Source organism: Callionymus lyra, chromosome 17 (genome assembly GCF_982586985.1).
Source record: "Callionymus lyra chromosome 17, fCalLyr1.hap1.1, whole genome shotgun sequence".
NCBI lineage: Eukaryota > Metazoa > Chordata > Actinopteri > Syngnathiformes > Callionymidae > Callionymus > Callionymus lyra.
Window position 1 is genome coordinate 18765537 of NC_141834.1, and position 13491 is coordinate 18779027.

General features: G+C 33.0%; 2 protein-coding genes across 3 annotated transcripts; both read right to left on the minus strand.

Annotated features, from left to right (window-relative positions):
• Positions 1-765: 765 nt before the first annotated feature.
• Positions 766-3801, minus strand: LOC148062876 (uncharacterized). The gene is made up of 3 exons (XM_087778735.1): positions 3593-3801; positions 1877-1993; positions 766-1055 (listed from the first exon to the last, which is right to left on the minus strand). The coding sequence occupies exons 1-3, from the start codon at positions 3633-3635 to the stop codon at positions 847-849; spliced, it is 369 nt and encodes a 122-aa protein (XP_087634861.1). The 5' UTR covers positions 3636-3801; the 3' UTR covers positions 766-846.
• A 1129-nt stretch (positions 3802-4930) lies between these two features.
• Positions 4931-13049, minus strand: LOC148062877 (lipid scramblase CLPTM1L-like). 2 transcript variants are annotated; one of them, XM_087812439.1, is made up of 17 exons: positions 12700-13049; positions 12545-12636; positions 11711-11879; positions 11521-11648; positions 11289-11367; positions 10422-10539; positions 10264-10358; positions 10121-10205; positions 8638-8738; positions 8527-8568; positions 8412-8465; positions 8277-8359; positions 8184-8218; positions 8054-8109; positions 6733-6777; positions 6531-6664; positions 4931-6470 (listed from the first exon to the last, which is right to left on the minus strand). In XM_087812439.1, exons 1-17 carry the CDS (start codon positions 12895-12897, stop codon positions 6404-6406), a joined length of 1581 nt encoding a protein of 526 aa, XP_087668565.1. In that variant the 5' UTR covers positions 12898-13049; the 3' UTR covers positions 4931-6403. The 2 variants fall into 2 exon arrangements, with proteins under 2 accessions (XP_087668565.1, XP_087668564.1); XM_087812438.1 differs by having other exon boundaries at positions 8277-8465.
• Between the last annotated feature and the right edge of the window lie 442 nt (positions 13050-13491).

The following is a 13491-nucleotide window of genomic DNA, read 5'->3' on the forward strand; positions in this document are numbered from 1 at the left end:
TATATATATATATAGATAGATACAGTATATATTATAGATATTACTAATTCAGCTCAAAATGTCTTTATATACTGTATACTGTATATATATAAATATATAGATAGATAGATGTTATACATATTTCTTATTAAGCTCATTATTTTCTTTTTATATCTCAATATTTGCTATTTGTATTTAATTTCTTTGTATATATATATCAGTGTTTTCTATTTATATCTCTATTTTCTTTATATATATTTAAATAGATATTTCTTATTTATTCCTCAATGTTCGTAGCTCAATATTTATTTATACATTTATATTTAAATGTTTTCTGACTATATTTTTATATCTCACTGTTTCCTATTTGTTTCAATATTTTTATTTGTATCTCTATATTTGCTATTTGTATATAATTATTTAGTATATATATCAGTATTTTCTATTTACATCTCAATATTTTCTTGAGAGAGAGAGAGAGAGAGAGATTAATGTTTATATTTAATTATTTTTACTTTTTCCTATTTGTTCCAATATTTTTTTATTTATATCTATATTTATAAATATAATTATTTCATTTTTTATATGTGTATTTGGTATTTATATCTCAATATTTTCTATTAATATTTTAATATTTTTATTTTATCTCAATACTTTTAATTTTAACAATAATTTTAATCTTATTTTATTTGTTTCCGGGTCACGTGACTCGTTGGTTCATTATTTTGACTCAAAACCTTCAAAACTTGGAGTCACTGAATCATTTATTAATCAGACGAAGGATCAAAGAAGAAAAACTTCAATATCTACATATATTTTCACAACATGTCCATCAATCAAACACCAATAAAGTTTTGTTCGAAGGTCTCAGAGTCGCAGCAGCAGGACGAGCGCGGTCAGAACCAGAACCAGAGAGACTCCGTGGACGGTGTCGGCGCCGCTGAAGTTGCAGAGGTTGAAACTGTTGCAACAGTTCACCGTGTTTCCGTTGCCGGCGGCGTCGACGCTGGAGGACGCCGCGGCGCCGTTGCACGTGGCCAGACTGGCGCACTGCTTGACGATGGCCAGCGTCGACCCTGAACACAAGGCGGTTACTTATTGTGGCTTTAATGCTGTGTGACGTCGTGTGACGTTGTTTAACGTTGTGTAACGTTGTGTGACGTTGTGTGACGTTGTGTAACATTGTGTATCGTTGTGTGACGTTGTGTAACGTTGTGTGACGTTGTATAACGTTGTGTGACGTTGTGTAACGTCTGACGTTGTGTGACGTTGTGTAACGTTGTGTGACGTTGTGTGACGTTGTGTGACGTTGTGTGACGTTGTGTAACGTTGTGTAACGTTGTGTATCGTTGTGTAACGTTGTGTGACGTTGTGTGACGTTGTGTAACATTGTGTGACGTTGTGTGACGTTGTGTGACGTTGTGTGACGTTGTGTGACGTTGTGTATCGTTGTGTGACGTTGTGTGACGTTGTGTGACGTTGTGTATCGTTGTGTGACGTTGTGTGACGTTGTGTGACGTTGTGTATCGTTGTGTGACATTGTGTGACGTTGTGTAACGTTGTGTATCGTTGTGTGACGTTGTGTGACGTTGTGTGACGTTGTGTGATGTTGTGTATCGTTGTGTGACGTTGTGTGACGTTGTGTGACGTTGTGTGACGTTGTGTGACGTTGTGTGACGTTGTGTAACGTTGTGTATCGTTGTGTGACGTTGTGTGATGTTGTGTATCGTTGTGTATCGTTGTGTGACGTTGTGTATCGTTGTGTGACATTGTGTATCGTTGTGTGACGTTGTGTGACGTTGTGTGACGTTGTGTAACGTTGTGTATCGTTGTGTGACGTTGTGTAACGTTGTGTATCGTTGTGTGACGTTGTGTAACGTTGTGTATCGTTGTGTACCGAGTTTGTCGACGCTGGTCATGCACGTGTCCAGCGGCGCCGCACACTCCTGTGTGTTTGCGTTACAGGCGTCGTTGGTGGTTGACGAGCTGCACACGTAACAGTCCAGAGACGACACTGCAACACAACGCAGGCGTCAAACACAACAACAACAACAACAACAACAACAACAACCGGTTACACATCATTAACTTCTGTGTTTTAGCAGAAACACAAACATTTATTTTTTATATACAATTGTTACAATAGTTAAAATAATACAATGAATTCATCTTCGGAATCGTAGTAGTGTTAGCAACATGCTAAGCTAAGTAGGTTTTTTTATTTTATTTTATCAGTTCTGTTTTGTTTTTTTTGTTTTTTATTTTATCAGTTCTTTGTTTTTTTTGTTGTTTTTTTATTTATCGTTGACATTTCATAGGTTATCACGTTCATTTGTATTTTGAGCTGACTTTCAAAAAAATGTTGAGCACAAGTCTCCATTTGTGGTTATATATGGTGGCCTAGAAGTTCAAAACTAGTTTACAAACAAACACAAAAAAACGGTGAAAAAATGTGCACACATTTACAATTTCCTGAAAAAAATAACAATTTCCTAAAAACAAATTTACAATATTGTGAAAGCAATTTACAAACGATCTAATACATTTAGAAACACTGGGGAAAAAAAAGTTGTAAACTCTGGAAGAATTTCTAAAATCTGAAAAATATTTACAAACTCTGGAACAAAATTACAAACTCAGAAAGAATTTTTAAACTCTGACACACATTTACAAACTCCTGTATTTTGTATTTAAATTGTCAATTTCTTGCAAAAAAACAAACAACAACAAAAAAAAACTAATCTGGACCACATGTCTTCATTAGTGGTCTATGTATGGACGCACAAAACATATTTACAAACTTGTAAACACATTTACAATTTCCTGAAAAAAATGATAAACTCTGCGAAAAATGACAAACTCTGAAGCACATTTAGAAACTATGCAAAAGATTAAGAGATTCAAAGATTTAGAGAAAACTAAACAAACAAACTCTGAAACTAATTTGCAATTTCCCAAAACAAAAATTACAATATTATGAAACACATTTACGAATCAACGAAACATATTAATACATTTATTTCATTACTTTGTAAATGTGTTTCATAAAATTTTAAATGTTTCAAAGTTTTGTAAAAAAAAAAAAGGAAAGATTATCACACTAATAATATCAAAATAAAAATCTTAAGTTCACAGACAAAATTCCTCCAACAATAAAACGAAAACTCCCAGAGCAGCTCAACTCGTCCATCGAGCTCCGAGGATCACGAACAATGGTACGTATTAAAAAAGTTATCACGGTCACTCCCGTCCTCTTTGTTCTGCACCTGTCACTCACATCAACCAAACATTTGTTTAATAAACGAGCTCAGAATGAATCCCATTGGTTTAACGGCTAAATTCATCTAAAGACGCCCCCTGTCGTCGGTGATCAGTACTACCATTAGTACTACATCCTTTCATTTAAAGGTAGTTTTGAGCAAATACTTAAAACAAATATTTAAATATAAAAAAGTGTGTGACGTCATACGGTAACAGTGAGTTTTCTATGATCAATTCAAAGTCAAAACTTTTCTAAGATCATTTTTAAATCATTAATTTAAGCAGAAATAATAAAGACAAAACATTTTACCAAATAAAAACATTATTTTAATATAAATATAAAGATAAATACCTGGAAAGACGAGCGCGGAGAAGAAGACGAGTGTGAGCAGCATCTTGTCACCTGTGCGAGTGTGTGTCAGGGTGTGTGTGTGTCACAGTGTGTGTGTGTCGGAGTGTGTGATCCTCTTGTTTGTTTCCATGGCAACGGTTCCACCCATGTCAGCCATGAGTTAAAGACATTCCTGCGTCTTCACTGGTTTCATAGAAACTTTTCTCTTCAAACTTCTGATCCTCCTTGAGTGACAGGTCGCTGATGGCACAGTCTGGTGATTGACGAGTCATAATGTTCACAACACAAGGGTTTGATTATCAAGAATACTTTTTTTTTCCATGTATTTAATTGAATATTGTTATATATTTGAGAACATTGTTTTATCATATTCTCTCAAATAACACATTTTACACATTTAGTTTCTCCACAAATACAGATAATTTGTGATTTAATCATATTTTTCATGTGTTTTTCTGTTGGTATCTTATTTATTACTTTTGTATATTTAATTTTCTTTTTTTTGTGCAGTTATTCATTTATTTTTATTTTATATATATACATGTAATTTCCCCCTTTTGTTATTTAAGATATTTTATAACATATATATGTATTTTATCCACAATATTCTGTTGCTTTCTAATATTATTTCGTAGCGAACACATCTTCAATAAAATTATGCATTTTAATACAAATATTTTAATTTAATTCTCAAACTAATATGATTTTTTTTTTTACCTTAAATATACATTTTCTATATAGAATATACTTATATTGTTGTATTCTTTGTTGAGGATTTATTTCAATAATACTCGTTTAAATATTATTTTCTAAATCATAATTTTACATTTCATTTGAAAATTGTATCTTTTAATTTAAGTTAAAAAAATTGTATTATTTACACTTTTTTTTTAAATGTTTTCATTATATTTATTCTCCTCTTTTATTATTTATCCAGAATACGACTCATTTTATTTGTAATATTTAGATTTTCTCTTCATAATTTGGTTCAGAAAATTAATTTGATGGATTTTTATTAATTGATTATTGGATCAGACGCGTTACTATAGAATAAAATGTTTCTATTCAACACAATTTAACTTCATATTTTCTCTCCTGAGAAACTTGAATCTTCCAAACACATAAACTTCATCATGAACCTCAAAGTATTCCAGGAATGACGAGGGAGGAGTCGACCAATCACTGCCATCGCTGCATGACAACACACACACACTCCCTCACACACACACACCCTCACACGTGCACACACACACACACACACACACACACCTTCAACGTTCGTCCAGATCAACATGAATATAATCCTGACGTTCAACAGACGAAGAATCATTTGCTTAATGAAGTTTAAAAACTGGTTTTATTTACATTCTTGGATCAAACACACAAGAGGCTGTTTTTTTGCAACGTAAGGAGAAGCATCTCAAGCATGAGTCAGCAGAACGATGAAGGTCGTCTACAGCAGGAATCATGACGTCGACATTTATTTACTTGTTTTAACTATGAGGCCATTTTCATTATTTTTAAATAATTAATTAAAAAACGATTAATTCATTACAGATCATAATTAATTTATCTCAGAAATCTGTAGAATTAAATTCTTAGCAATGATTAGCTTAGCTTAGCGTGCTAAAGATAGCATTGTTTCTGTACATTAGGTTTTCTTTTTATTTAAAATGTTGCAGTGAATTATATGTTTTTAGAAAACGATTATTTATATGATTTAAATACAGATCATTATTCATTAATCTCAATTTTTGGGTAATTTCTTGAAAGTCCTAAAAAAAAATCCAAAAATATGAAGAAGAAAATAATTAGCAACGTTTAGCTTAGCATGCTAAACATAACGAAAACGATTTAGCCTTAAATGACAAATATCCAAAAAGATGAAGAAGAAATTAATTACCAACATTTAGCTTAGCATGCTTAACTTAACGTTGATTTTTTAATTTTTCTGCTAAAACTAAGATTTTGCCTTAAATGACAAACATGTTTAAACAGCTAATAATTCATTAATGTAAGATTTTTCTAACTTCTTGAAATTCAACCAAAAAAATCCAAACAAAAGAATAAGGAAATAATTAGCAACATTTAGCATAGCATTCTAAACTTAACTTTAATGATCTTCAAATTTATTTTTTTTGTTAAAACTTACAGGATTTTGTCTTAAATGACAAACATGGTTTTAAAAAATAATTATTTATATGAATTTAATACAGATCATAATTAATTAATGTAAGATTTTTCTTACTACTTGAAAGTTTACCAAAAGAAATCGCAACAAAAAAATAAGAAAATAATTAGCAACATTTAGCTTAGCATGCTAAACATAGCAAAAAAGGTTTCACTTGAAATATGTATTTTATCACTGGAAGTAACATGTGAAGGAAGCTCGAGGAAACGTGATTTGTGAGCCGTCTTTGAACGCACCACCTGTTTTTGGCGTGAAAGCCAAGAGATCACGTGATACTTTGATTATTAACACAAAATAAATAAACGTGTTCGCACGCGTGGGAAGTTTTCTCGCGGCTCTTTGATCCAGAATCGAATGTTTACCTTCAGAGGCTCAGAGAACAGGCCTGAAGGCGAACAAACTACTGTGGTCGCGTCTGCTGTGCGGACGAGTCGACGAAACTCTGTAACTAAATTAGCAGAATCTTATTTTCGCCGCTTCCAAAAGTATTGACTCTACGAGCTGCTAGCTTAACGGCTAGTTAGCGCTCGACCGCGGAACAAAGATAAATGTGGATGAACTTTCAGAAAACGTTTCAGTTTTTTTTTTTTGTTCAGTAATTCATGCACAAACTCTCGTCCTCACTGGGTTTTGACTTTCTTTCCGTGCGTCCCGCATTCTCTTCTTCGCCCCCTGGAGGCGAAACGCCTGCGGAGGAAGCAGATCGTCGGTGAAAAGACGACGGCGGACGACGGCGTCGAGACGAACCTTCGCTGGTAGAGGTAGAGCAGGAAGAGCAGCTCGTCCCTGAAGCACGACAGCTGGTGCGACGACAGCACGAAGCCAGACGAGGAGAACAAGGTCGCGCCGGAGCACAGGTCCGAGATCAGCGTGTTCACTCCCTGAAGCCAAAAGGTTATTTGAGTTTCTTTGTTATTGTGCGACATGAATAATTCAAATCTTTTCTCACCCGGTACATCAACACAGTCCCCTGGAGGTGAGTCACCGACTTCAACTGAGGAGGTAAGAAAAAGAGGCTGAAAATAAGCAGACATGACACAGATAGCAACAAGCTAGCTTATTAGCATGTAGCCAGGAATGCTATATTTATTGCTACTTTTTCTTTTAAGTAACTTGAGTCTTGTTTTAACATCTTCCACTCTTGACTATTTTTAATGCACAATCAAACAAATTTAGCTTCTATATTAGCTTATAAAAGTGTTAGCATCGCCATAGCTTAGATTAGCTTTCCATACAATGCAATTAGAAAGTTTGTTTAACGATAAATCTCACTTTATATACGTTAAACAGATAAATAATGAATATTTCAAGGTGATGACAAGTAAACTATTGTTAATTAAGATTTTTTTGGCGTGTTAAATATAAATACATTCTGAGTTACAACGTTTTAGCTCGTAGCTATTAGCATCCATTTTAATATTAAGCTTTCAAATTAACAAAAATCTGATTTTAAGATACAATATTTCATTGTATTTTTTCAATAACATTTTGACCCGGAATATTTATTAAAATTTTGTTTTTCTCTCCTCATATTATTCAGTTAATTTTCAACATTATTTTTCATCTTTTTCCAAATGATTTGCTCTGAAAGTTCTCCACAGATTTTTCATTGTAATATATAGTAATATATATATATATATATATATATATATATATAGTAATTGTAATAATTTCATATTTTATTCTTTATCCTTTTTTAAATATATACCTTTATTTGAATTTATTTGCATTATTTGTTTGTTCTTTTCATGTCTATGTATAATTTTCCATTATATTAATTATATATATTTTAATTCATTTGTTGGGTTTCTTTCAATATCACCTTTTTCAATTCATTTATTTGTATTAATATATTTATTTAACGATCATAATAATTCCCAATATATAGTTTACATCTCATTTCACTTGAAAAATGTATTTTCTTATTTAATTATATATATTTTATTTTATTCTTAAATTTTATTCTCAATCACTAAAGAAATAGTCCATTCATCCAAAATACCACTTATTATATTAATTATATTTGTAATGTTTAGAGTTTTACCTCCTAATTTCATCAATTTATTAATTATTGTTTTTAATTAATACAAGGAGTTTATTATGTCACTCAAAGCATATATTTGAGTGACATAATATGACACACTTTATTAGAAAATAAAGCATTTTAAAGTTACGTTCATTTTTGTTCTCCTGGCGAGAAAAACATTTGTCAGAGAAACATTTAATTTAATCATATATTCTGCAACATCTCTGGACGTAGATCCTCGGACCTTGTGGTTGATGAACAGCTGAGGAACCATCGACAGGAAACCAAAAGCGTAAACGCCTGGAAACACAAAGACATTTTTAAATAAATCAGTTTTTTTTAATTTCTTAATTCTCAGCAGAAGACGAACGCACCGGTCACCAGAGTGTTGATCATCCACGAGAAGTAACTGACGATAAAAAAGGTTTGTTTTAATAAGTTCACGAGTGAGTGAGACGTATCTTCACCTCTTCTGGCGTAAGTAGGTCGTGGAGAACAAGGCTCCGCTCACACACAGAGGGATGATGAGGTACGACAGGTATCTGGAGGCCTGAGAAGAACCTGAACTCAATCAGAAGCTCCTGAGAAGATGAAAGACTCACCTGAGCGTCCACCTCCACCGTCCGTCTCTCCTCGTCGTCCATCTTGTTCACCTTCTGACAACATGTTCCACAATCATCGTCACATGAACTCCTGAGGTCGCGTCGTCCAACTCACCCTCGTCCACTGGATCCTGAACACCTTCAGCACCTTCCACACCTGAGCACATGGAGATGAGATCGTTTGTCAAAAACCATGACGACATCACCTCAAGGTCGCGGCGTTCACCTCCACACAGGCTCCCAGGCCGACCGGCAGCAGGACCAGGAGGCTGGTCTCCTCCAGGAGGTGCACGAAGATCAGCAGCGTGCCCAGACTTCGCCACAGAACTACAGACCAGAGTTTAAAAATCATCAACTGTTTTCACCATTTCACCACGAAAATAAAAATATTTATAAATACATATTTTCTTGATTTCGTAAACACTTATGAACTTTGTTTTCTGTGTAAATAACTCAATTAAATGTATAATTATTGTGTTTTTTAAAAATGTATTTAATTGATTTGATGATGACACAGGTATTTATTTGTACATAAATATACTTTTTAATAACCAGCTACTTTTCCTTCACTCCTATTATTTATTTATATATATATTTTAAACTGAGGCTGGTTCTCTGAAGGTTTCTGCCACAATATTCAACTACTTTTACATGATAGTTTAAATCTGTTCATGTGAAAAGTGTTGATGTTGTGTTCGATCTTATTTATCATCAAAACTGTCCCACAAATATGTACAAAAAATTGAATTTTTATTGTGGAATAGTTTTTGGTTTAAAGTTCTAACAAAACATTACAGAATACAGAATATATATAATTTATATACAGAATATAAAGTAATAGTAAATCGTTCATAAATTATCAAATCATTAATAATAGCACATTAATAAATCACTTGTTCATGCTTTGTATATTCATGTCTGACCTAAAAAAACAACATAATTATGACATTTTAAGTGATTTTAAGTTAATTTCAATGAACGTAAATAACAGTAAAATGTCATTTTAGAAAATAAAAATCTATAAATCTGATGATGATGAAAAATTGTTTTAACTTTTAGTTATAAGAAGAAATTAAATATGATATAATTTACTAACCGGCTTATTTTCTTTGGCTCGCATGATTTATTTTTATAATAAAGTCTGGTTCTCTGAAGGTTTCTGCTCAATATTCTACTCACTGATTCTGTTGCACGATTGTTCTTGAATTATTTAATTTTAATTTGTTAATGAGAAGTTTCTCGATGCTGTGAGGCAAAAAAACATGTTTCCCAAAAAACATAATAAAAGTTAAAATGTCATTTTTAATTATTATAAGTTGTAATAAAATAACACAATATGAACGTACAAATACTGGATTTTACATAAATAAAAAAACATCCAGAAATATAAAGTGAATAAAAATATTGTGGAATAGTTTTTGGTTTTAATGCATCCAAACATATTTTTAGTCATGTAAAATATCAGAATATTAAAGTACTAATACTAGATTGTACATCAATGATCGAATAATGTACTTAATACATCTCTTTATTCAGTTTTTTAATGCTCGATTGTTCATGTCTGACCTTCAAAAACAATTTTTAACACTAATTTGAGTGTAAGTACAAGTCCGTTAACATTTCAACAGGTTATCTTAGTAACTCAAGGTTCAGATGGAACTTAAATGTCACCAAAATAAAATCTAAAAATGCAGTTTATCTCTCCTCACCTGACTTCCTGGACATTCCTGCCATACTTTTCTTCTTCCTCCACGAGCTGACGTCATTTTTCAGAGCCAGGAACTCACAGATAAGCTGTAAAAACATGCATTTTAAACACTCAACCATCAGTTGAAGGTGTTGTTGTTGTTACCTGGACGACGGTGATGAGAGCCGTGGTCACCAGCAGGTAGAGGTTCGAGCTCAGCAGCGTTTCTTTGATTTCATCCACGTTTTCTTCCGTGAATCCTGAAGAAAACATCACCGATGTAACTTTTAAAACATATTATTATTTTGAAAAAAAAAACTCACCAAACTGTCGGAGGGAATAAACCACGTCCTGCAGGTGAACCCAGAACCTGAACCTTTTCAAAGAAATCCCTTCATAAGACACAGTGAGCGGCAGCTGAGCGGTGCTGCTGTTGATCTCCTGCAGGGGGAGACAGAGAGACGAGATGTAAACTCAAGCATCTTAATAAACGATGAATAATATCATTATAAATAAATACATGTATAACTACTATATGTATGAATAAATATATAAATATTTAAATAAACAACATTTCTGATCAGAGTTTTGTCGAAGAACGGTACTATTTCTTTGTATACATACTGTTTTATATTTGAAATATTTCCTTATTTTAATAATAATTGTTTTTTATTGTGTAGCTTTTTTACTTTTTGATTTAATTGTATTGTGTGATTCAATTGTTAAATGTTTAACTGTAAAGTGTTATTAAAGGTGATCTTAAATACAATTAATTATTAATATTATTGTTATTCATTTTTACATTTCAACTTTTATTTATTTGTACATTTAATTATATATCTATTATTTACGACTTTCATTCGTCCTGCTCAATTTTGTAAAGCTATGGAAATGTCTAAATAAATAAGAGACCAAACATAGAAAAGCAGAAATTAATTTTAGGCTAAACTTTCAGTGTAAATAAATTAATAAATTAAATGTTTGGGAAAAACACTGGAAATAACGAAATAAAAAACGTAATGAAATTTTAAATAAATGAATCTATGTATACACTGAAATATCACCGTTCTTTGCTAAAAAAAAAGAAAGAAAGAAGTAAAATCAGAAGTTATTTATTTATTTCTATTTTTTGACATTTTTAATTCAGTAATGTATGATCCGTCGTACATTTTGTCTGTGGTTTGTTTTACCTGCAGCTCTCTGACTCTGAAGTCCAGCTCGTTGATGAGCAGCAGAGGAAGGTAGATCATCTGCTGACCTTCTCGAGACCTGAAGGACGAAGAGTTGGATCTCATTGTCAATGACATTTTTTTTTTTATAGAACTGCAGGTACACTTTTCATACACAAGGGGTCTCCAGAAACACTGTCTTCAATCGTACACAGTGTTGCTTTAACTCTTCCTTTAAATGAAGTGACCTTACACTCTCATGTAGCGACGGACGTCACTAGGAAGTCCCGCCTTGTTAAAAGTGAAGTCCTCCAGCATGAGGGCGACCGACAGGTGTGACCTCCAGTGGGAAACAGGACGTTCTTCTTTAGAGCTGAACCTCTGAGTTAGTTTGAAATAAAACATTGAATTTAAATGGAATATTCCAACAGAATTATTTTCACCTTCTGAGCGTCGTCAGGACTGAGGCGGGCGAGGAAGGTGGTGAGCTGAGCTACATGGTGAACTTCTCTGCTGTCGTCCAGAGGAGGAACTCCTGCCTTGTGGACGTAAACCACGGCGTACAGACTTCCGTTGGCTCGGGTCTCATCTGGAACCGAGACACTCACCTTCCTGCAGACAAATGTGTAGAAGCTATTTTCATGTGATGACACTATTATGCCAACATTTTTGCATTGAATTTAAAAGGCTACAAATTATGAATTTAGAAAACTTATTTTTAAATTATTGGAATAACAATATTAAACTCTATGTGTAAAAATATACTATTTTGAAAATGCACTTAAATTACATAATTAAAAAACACATAAACCAATGCAATCTTCATTATAGAAAGTATTGCATTAAATAAAATAAAAAAAACTTTAATGCTTAAAAAACATTTCAATAAAAAAATAATTTAATCTGTATCAGAATATTGAAAGGTTGAATTTAACATTTAAAATGTAAAAACAACTTTTACTGAATTGTTTTTAAGCATTTAAAAAAAACAATTGAATTCAATATTTTTTATATTAAAAGGTTGACTATTTATTATTTAAATATATGAATTGTAAAAATCTATTATTTTCATAATGAATGAAAAAAAATTGATATATTTATATATTATTTTAATTAAATTATTCATTTAAAAAAACAACAACATTTTAATAAAATATAAATTAAGTTAAATTCAACCAGTATAGCTGCGTTGGTTCTTGTTTTTCTTTCTACTACTTACTTTGTGTTTTATCTTATACAAGTATTTTATTCTAGTACTGACAACTTCACTGTCTCACCTTTGAAACGATGACTGAGGGTCAAACGGGTCGATCCTAAGAACCAGGTGCAGTGGACTGTTGTCCGGTACCAGGCAGGTGAACACGCTCATCTGGAGGATCATTAGAGTCACATTAGTGGGTCAGAACCAGGCACACCGTGACGTCACAGTCACCTGCAGTCGAGGTTGGCTGCTCAGGTAGGAGGACACACACACTTCTGCTCCGGTTCTGTCGCAGGTTCTGGTGTTGATGAAGCCGTAGAGCAGCCAGGCCGTGTGGACCATGTAGACCACGAACACCCCCAGTAGCAGCCGGGCCAGGGAGCTCCTGGTCCCGCCGCTGTCCGTCAACTTGGTGCAGCATTGAAACATGACGTCATCAACAACAATAATAATAATAACCAGGAGGTGACGAGGCTCGAGCCGGTGACGCTTCTCACGAGCTAAGAGGAGCCAAAACACTCGAGTTCTCCCCGAGACGACATCCTTCCGGGTCGCAGCATCCTCGGTCCTCGAGCTGGTTCTGGTGGTTCCAACCCTGCTACGTCAGAGGATACTGTGGCTGCCGGAGACTGCCGAGCGACGACGGAGAAACACGAACAGCGGAGAAACAAAGATCGTCGCTGATCAGTGAAGACACGATTGAAAATGTTCATCAGAGACAGAATATGGGATGGTTTAATCTAATATTTAAAACGTTTTAACATTGATAAAAAAACGTTTTAAAAGCATCACTAATACTTGTATTCAATAGTTTCTATAATAGGTTGAGTTGTTGATAATATAATTAAATCAAATAATGTTTATATTGAAAAGTCGAATTTATTTTTGTAAATTAAATTAGAAATGTTAATCGAATATTTTCAAAATTAATGCATTTTTTTACACGTACAGTTTGATATTATAATTCCGATAATTAAAAAATAACATGTGTTTTATTATGATATCTTTTTATTTCAATATTTT

Excerpts from the sequence above, each read along its gene's own strand:
- LOC148062877 (XM_087812438.1), bottom strand. The coding sequence starts at position 12,897 with ATGTTTCAATGCTGCACCAAGTTGACGGACAGCGGCGGGACCAGGAGC. Across the intron at positions 11,880-12,544 it reads CCTCAGTCATCGTTTCAAAG|GAAGGTGAGTGTCTCGGTTC; the intron begins GTGAGACAGTGA and ends ATTTGTCTGCAG. Across the intron at positions 8,739-10,120 it reads AGGAATGTCCAGGAAGTCAG|TTCTGTGGCGAAGTCTGGGC; the intron begins GTGAGGAGAGAT and ends TCTGGTCTGTAG.
- LOC148062876 (XM_087778735.1), bottom strand. The coding sequence starts at position 3,635 with ATGCTGCTCACACTCGTCTTCTTCTCCGCGCTCGTCTTTCCAG. Across the intron at positions 1,994-3,592 it reads CTCCGCGCTCGTCTTTCCAG|TGTCGTCTCTGGACTGTTAC; the intron begins GTATTTATCTTT and ends GTTGTGTTGCAG. Across the intron at positions 1,056-1,876 it reads GACCAGCGTCGACAAACTCG|GGTCGACGCTGGCCATCGTC; the intron begins GTACACAACGAT and ends CCTTGTGTTCAG.